This window comes from Parasteatoda tepidariorum, chromosome 8 (assembly GCF_043381705.1).
Source record: "Parasteatoda tepidariorum isolate YZ-2023 chromosome 8, CAS_Ptep_4.0, whole genome shotgun sequence".
NCBI lineage: Eukaryota > Metazoa > Arthropoda > Arachnida > Araneae > Theridiidae > Parasteatoda > Parasteatoda tepidariorum.
In genome coordinates this window covers 58,144,711-58,152,560 of record NC_092211.1, presented here as the reverse complement: position 1 = coordinate 58,152,560, position 7,850 = coordinate 58,144,711, and the positions used below count along the sequence as shown (strand labels likewise).

Below are 7,850 nucleotides of genomic sequence, written 5' to 3'. Positions count from 1 at the left end.
GAAAAATTGTATAGCGAATCATACTCGTAATAATAGTTTGATGCAGATATTTCATAAAACATGTTTTTTAAACTTTTTTTTTATTATTTTCTAATAATTTAGGTCAAAATTACTGAAAAATATTATATTTAGAATTTTAATAATTTACGGTTATGAAACACCGGTGTCTGTTTTGCATTAAAGGAAAAATTTTCCAAACAAGGCTCACTTCTAAACAATAATATTTCAAATTTGCTTTTTTTTTCTTCAGTTTTTTAGATTTAAGAGAAACAGTTATTCATCATTGAAATTCTTTAATTTGCAAAATCAGTCACAGATAAGTCTTTGAATACGAATGAAATTTTATTTCAAGCTACTACTTTTGGGTTTGATATTTTAACACTGATAAAATTCCCATAACCTATTTTTTTAAGAAACTATTAGACTGTTTATCATAGTTAAAAAATATCAAAAAAATATTTTTGCTCGTAATTAGTGCATCAGAAAAAAATATATAAAAAGGAATTCAGTGCCAAATCTGCGTTGAAGAGTTATTTCAAACCTAAATCAACTTGCAAAAAAGAACATTTAAATTTTTTCACTTCGTTTACCAAAAGTAAAATATAGTTTTTCAGATATGAGAACCAATGTTGCTGCTATGTAACCTCCAAACAAGAGAATGAACGGTCCACGTACATCTTGCAAAGAAACAGATGTTTGCCCTGATTGTTCGTGGTGTGGGTGATTCTGGGAAATCCAATTGAAGGTCATTTCATCTTTGATAATTTTATCGAATATACCAGAACTCTGCATTCTCGATATTATTCTATTGACAGCTCGCTTACAGCAAAATTTCTTGTTCATGGAAATTGCCGTAAAACTAGCTTCAATGTAGTCGTCAGATGAAATGCAATAATCCGGCACAAGATATCCGTAGCTAACTTGTAATATAAAATTCAAGTTTATTATTGCTGTATCTTTGAATTCGCTTTTCGGCAGCTGGTGTCCGATGTTGAAGAACCAATTGTTTTTTTCAATCATGTCACCTATATAATACGTATCAATGGACTGTTGTTTCAACTTTATATCGATAGATGAGCCACGTAGAGTTAAGCTTTTATGCGATCCTTCCCTAATAGCTTCTGCCAATTCTTTGAAATTTCTTATGGCTTTTCCCTCCAACGGGAATGAAAGAAATGACAGCACTGCCGCTGAATATGAAAAAGATATCACCAACGCGTAGAACCACCAGAAAGCTAACAGAAACGCGTGCTTTTTTGAAACCACTGGTATAAATGTTGGTTGTTTCACTAAGTTACCAACAAACTGCAGAAAAGTTTTCCCAATCGGTTCATTCAAAAGAACATTGAAAATAAGTGGTAGTATCAACAATGACAAGCCTAGGCATGCCCAAACTGGTATATCAAAGGTTTTCAAAAGAGCAATCGTCGCTGATTGCGTGTTTGGTTTACCAATTAAAAATTTAATTGGTTCATGTAAGTATGGTGTGCTGTAGTCAACAATCGACATTGTATCTGGAAATACTCCTAAGAAAGACATTGCAAGATCGGCTTCATTCCTTTGTATCATTCCAAACAAGCCTGTCCAATTTCCATCTGGACCTACTGATCCCCATTGTCCATCAGAGGGTGTTACAAATTTAACCCCAAAATTCAATGTCGCTAAAATAATTTGCAGAAGTTTACCTTCGATTCCGAGAAACGAATATCCTCCATTTTCATTCGGTTTATATTGCATTACATGTTCCAGTTGATGAGCGGCAACGATAACTGTTTTTGGAATTTCCATAGCTATTCCGTTTCATTGGTAGAATCAAACTTTTTGAGGAGTGAAAAACGATGCTTTTTTAAAATAAATAAACTCTAAGAATCTTTTTTTCTTTTCAAATTTCAACTGTCAGCTTTGATCTCTTTTACAAATGTGGATACTATTTTGATGGCATATGTTTTAAGTTTTTCTTTTCTGTTTGGCATTACAACTAAGAGAGCAATTATAAGTTTTCAGACATATTTATTTTCTCTCGTATATGTTGTTCGAAAATAATGCTTTTTTCACAATAATTAAAATTTTTATGCTATCTAGAATACATAATAGTGAATAGCTTCATGAGATTTTAAATCATAAAGCTAGGAATATAATTTATGTAATTTTGAGAATTTCACACATTCGAGCAGACAATTTAAAATAAAACTGCGTTTTATAAAAGTTTGCACACTAATTCTGCATCATTTGAGACAATAAATGGTAATGGTAATTGATGGGAGTCAGTTTTACATATTTTGAAACATTTTTGTTTTCGTAATTGAGAAATCATTAGAGAGAACACGTGGCGTAATTGCATAGAAACCATCACTTATATCTCAGAAATCTGATTTATTTTCAAACAAATATTTTACACTGATTCTTTCTAATAGTCTTTTCTTCCTTTTTTTTAAAAACTGACACGCTTTGGTGCAATAAATAAATGGAGTCACAATTGCAAGGATCTTGATATCATTATTTTTTCGGAGAAAAGGGGAATAAATAAGGAAAAAAAACTACTCAAAGTAATAATTTAAGTCAGATTTACACGTAGAAAAAATTATGGTAATAACAATTCGGCTATATGGTAATTCTGTAAAGAATTAAACAGTTTTATTAAAAAAAGCCATAATTCTGGTGATAAAGCTATTATTTTCTTTTCATTCATATAGTAACGGTTTAGCAGGAAAGTCAAGTTTTCAAAATTAAAGTTTTTATTACCACACATTTAGTAAAAAATACAAAACTGAAAAGAAATTTTACCGAATAAGTGGTTTTTATGCCATGTTCTAAGGTATCATGATAAAACTACTAAATTCTGCCACATTTACCAAATTTTATCTCACATTATGAACCAATATCTAATTTTTAATTTTACCGAAATCATTACCAAATTACTTCAAAAATTTCCAAACTTGGTTTTCCCACCAATTCAGAAACGCCGTATCATATTCTGTCAGTTTTGACCACTCGTTTTTTTCTCTATGTATCTTTGATGCAGGAATATAGCAATATTTTTAAAAGATAACACTTTGGACATATGTTAATGCCTCGCTGTTTTTGCTAATTGAACAAAAGTATTTTTCTTCGTAGTACATAACAATTCCAAAGCATTTTTGCATTCTTTTTGCATTCTTTTTGCAATTTTTCTAAAGATATCTGTTTATTAAAGTCGTCAGCTTAAATATGAGTGTCTAAGCATATAGTTATGTAGATTAAAATTTTAACTAGCAGAGTTGTTTTGAAAGTACCATATATGGAATTTTTTTTTAATTAGAAGTCTGTGATTGAGTCAGCGTTCAGTGATTTTTCTGTTCTCATGGTCATAATATATTTATCGAAGGCTTTAATTTCTTCAGGTAAAAATATATGTCCCGCAATATAATAGAATCGCTGTGATTTTTCCCTCCTTCTCCCCTCTTTTTTAACTTCAGACCCAGTTTATAACATCTTTTGACTCATTTTAATCATTATCTAATCTTATTCAAATTTAGCACTGTTTAACCAAGATCGGTTTTCGTACAATTAAACTATTCATACAATCGCATGGTCTCATTTTTTAAAAATTAATCACGCATATGTATATAATTGGTGATTATTTTTGAAAACAAGTAATATGTTTTAGTCAAAAGTTCGACTTTTATATGAGCTAATCAATTCAATTTCGTTCAGCATAAGTTTACTTGAATAGAATTAAAAAATATTTATATGACCTATATTTCCAAAATATAAATATAGTAAGATACATAGTAGATGATAAAATTTAATAATAACATGGTAAAATAATGAGATTGAGGAGTAAAAAACACTCAAAAGTTAAATTATATTTCTCATTTCCTGTTAAATTATATTTTTTCTTTTCCAGCTCTACAGCCTTTCGTCGACTTTGACCATCTCTACAATAGAACTCAGGAAAACTCCTTTATCTCCATATTTATTCTTCCAGTTTTTATTTTCATTTTTTTCAGGTCTATCCACATATTATTTCAGCCTGATCCAGCGATTTTAGCTCTATTCTTCTTTTTTCTATTACTACATAATTTTCCTTTCTTGATTCTCTTAGACATGCCTATTTCCTTTATTCTTTCGCCATATCTATCCACTGTTTACTTTCAGTACTGACAAATTTTGCTTTTCCCTATTATTAATTTTTTTATTTAATTAATGTATCGTTTTAAAACGTGTTATTTTCGTAAGTGGTTCTTTAAATTTTTACAGTTATTTTGCGTGCAAAATAACTGTAAAACTGTAATAACTGTTTTCCCTTTTTGTTTGGTCAAAACCCATGTTTTAGATCCATATGTTTCTCTTAGCCTTATTAGGGTTTTATATATATATATATATATATATATTGTGTACAAGATTTATTGAGTATAATCTATTCTTCTAGCATTTTTGTGGTTTTACGAGCAATTAACATTTTTAACTGTCTACAATTTTTTTATTGTCTTTTCAATTTTATGCAATTTTGCCTTTATTACCAATGTACCGTTTTACATATTTCATGTATTTTATGTTATAACCTTTTTTACCTGATTTTATTGACTTTTAAATGTACCTGTGTATTGTTTTATTAGCTTTATGTATTTTATGAAGATACAATTGAGTTATGCTCTTTACGTTTTGATCTGTTTAGCGTATTTTGTAGTGTAGCATGTCCTCAATTGTATTTTGGGCCATTAAGCCCTGCATACAACTCAACTTATATATTTCGTCAATCACGCTTTCACAAAATATGTATAGATTATATTGAATCGTGAAATTTAAATTCCCCCTTATATGATTACGTATTTACAATTTAGTAATTGTGCGAAAGTTTGTAATGATTATGGAAACAATTTTAAATTGCAATTTGTTCAATTGTTCAAGAAAATGGAAAACTATTAGATTAATATTTTGAAAAGAGTCTATAATAATAATTTTCGGTAAATGAAAATTTTAATATTTACTGTAAGAAATTCTGGAGCAAGGACTCAGGGTGCCGGTACTTTTTACAGTCATCAAGTTATTTTTACTGGAACAAAAAATCTGAAATACCGTGATTTTTGCAATAATAACTGTAAAATCACTGAATCACTCTAATTAAATATATATTATTGTAAAAATTACGAAATAATATTTTACGGTAAAAATGGATTTGACGTATGAGGATCTCAGAGTGACGGTATTTTATACCGTAGATTGATCCTGAATTTTTTACAATGTACGTCTTTTTATAAATATTTTTATTTCCTTATTTTTACTCAAAAACTCTGTCAAAATTAGTTCAAATTTCGATCCATTAAATTTACAGTGTTTAAATATTGTAATATTTGCACGCTCTACAGTTCATTGTTTTTACCATTATTAATTTTTTTTTTAAAAAAAAGTTGTATTTTTCTTGGAAATGTGTTTTAATAATTGATTTTTGTTGTTGTTTGGGGAAAAATTATAAGCTTTTTAGAAATCTACAGGCATGGAAAAATACACCAAAATTAAATTTACCTGTCTATGATTATATCAAAGAATAAAAACAGAAAATGAGAAAACCATAGATATTTCTTGATAATATAAAATTTCATTTCACTTAAATTAAAATTTTAATACCAAAGTTAAATGAAAATTCATTTATCATAATATTTTCACCGCAAGTTTATAAACCCAAAAGTTATTAAAATTTTTGTTTTTGATTTGAACCAGCAGCAAATTTTTCGGTAAATAGAATTTTAATTTGCGTAGTGGCAGAGACTTGCATTTTTAATTTTATTGAAAACTTGTTCATCAATAAATGTTTATTTTATGTCTTAGTTATTTTAATCATTATATTTATAAAACTGTTTCGTCGGCTTTGTATCCAATTATCAAGGATAAGCTAAGTACACATGTAGTATGTGTCCTCATAAATACTTAATCCCATTGTTATTTTCTGCGATATTTGTTTTAAGCGAATATTTCATTTTAAAAACTTTTTTTATCAACATAAAGCTAAAGAATAAGTTACTTCGATGATTTTTTTTTAAAATTGCTATTTTACAAAAGAATTCCGCTCACTTTAATTGTGTATCGTTTGAATTATGTTAATAATTCTCATCCTTAATAAATTAAAACGTAATATTTAATATATATATATATACTATATTTATATATATATATACACTGCTGGACAATTGCTAAGGACGGATCACAAATTGTAATGTAGCATAACATTAAACGAGACATGAGGCCTTGTAGGATAAAATATAGTTGCCACACTGTTCAGACATTAGAATAAAGAATATTCATTGTTCTGGAAAGTGCAAAAACTATGAAACATCTGAAAGAAAAAAAATGTTCATTTGATGCTGCGTACGGAAAAATGGAACAATGCATCTAAATGTCAGCAGGCAACTTGAAGAAAGGTGTCAGTACGGGATATGTTCACCGTAGAGTGTGATGCAACATTCTACACGTCGTATCATACATTGCACAGCATTATCCAGCAGCTGTTGAGGCAATTTATCCCATTCCTCTGTCAATGCACGGATGAGGGTGTTCTTGTTTGTCGGAGGAAAGTTTCGAGCAACAAGTTGCCTCCCCAAAGCATCCCAAACATTTTCAATGGGGTTCAGATCTGGAGAACGTGATGGCCATACGAGGCGTTGAATATCCTCGCTGTCTAGACAATCCTGAACAGCGAGTGTTCGATGACATGTTGCGTTGTCGTCCATAAAAACAAATTTATCACCGACAGCACCACTGAAGAGACGAGTAGAACTTCATCAAGGTATCGTAGGCTCGTTATAGTCCCATTGGCAACCACTTGTAGGCGCGTGCGGCCATTGATCACGATGCCGGCCCACACCATGACACTGCATGTCGGATATCGGTCCCTTTCCTGGATATTTTCTGGACGATAACCAGTCCCACTCTAGCGCCAGATCAGTTGACATCTACAATCCGATGACGCACTGAACCTACTCTCATCTGAGAATAGTACGCATGGCCAGTCCTGTTCAGTCCAATTGTGATGCTCACGACACCATTGCAAACGGGCAGTACGGTGTTGTCTGGTCAATGGGTTACACACAACAGGTCTACGGGCGTATAGTCCTCCTCCCCTCAAACGTCTGGCAACAGTTTTTCGGGAGATTTGCTTTCCTGTGGCCGCAAGAAACTGATTTGCCACCTGCTGAGCTGTGGTGCTCCTGTTCCTTTTTGCTGATAGGACGATGTATCTGTCTTCTTCAGGCGTCGTACTTCTAACACGACCTCCTCCAGCCGCCTACTACACATTCCAGTAGTTTTAAATGATCTCCACTGCCGTGAAAAAACGCTGCTAGCGATGTCGAACTCCCTGGCAACACCTGTTATTTTTTGCCCTTCTTCGATCTTTCCAATAATTCGGCCACGCTTAAAATCATCTAAGTGATAGCGGGAAGACAAACCAAAAATTTCAAGTTCGTCAACTAAATCTTTCCTGTAAAACTTTGACTTGAAACAACAACTCTCCTCACGCGTCAAAACCTTTAAAGCTCTTATCAGCGCTATCACGTGATGAACAGACGTGCGAAAAAAAATTTGCATACGCATACCTCTTCCTACTATATCCCGGACTTATTCTAATTTTCCACATTTTGCTTCCTTTCATTTTGTGGTTGCTATGGATGATAGTGTTATCCGTCCTTAGCAATTGTCCAGCAGTGTATAACATAAATGTATCCACTCTTCCTTATTAATGTCCTCATTATTCAAATAATGATCAAAACTATACAAAAAATATTCCTTAAATTATTGTGTGGTATACTCGTAAAAAGATTTTCAAAATCACTTGTAAGAACAGTATTAATATTATTATAATTCAAATATTTAAT

General features: G+C 31.2%; 1 protein-coding gene across 1 annotated transcript; it reads right to left on the bottom strand.

Moving 5' to 3' along the window:
* Positions 1-567: 567 nt before the first annotated feature.
* Positions 568-1,788, bottom strand: LOC139426140 (glutamate receptor ionotropic, delta-1-like). The gene has a single exon (XM_071183904.1). It carries the CDS (start codon positions 1,786-1,788, stop codon positions 568-570), a length of 1,221 nt encoding a protein of 406 aa, XP_071040005.1.
* Positions 1,789-7,850: the final 6,062 nt, after the last annotated feature.

Bases quoted from the DNA above. Each gene is read 5' to 3' on its own strand.
- LOC139426140 (XM_071183904.1), bottom strand. From the start codon at position 1,788: ATGGAAATTCCAAAAACAGTTATCGTTGCCGCTCATCAACTGGAACAT.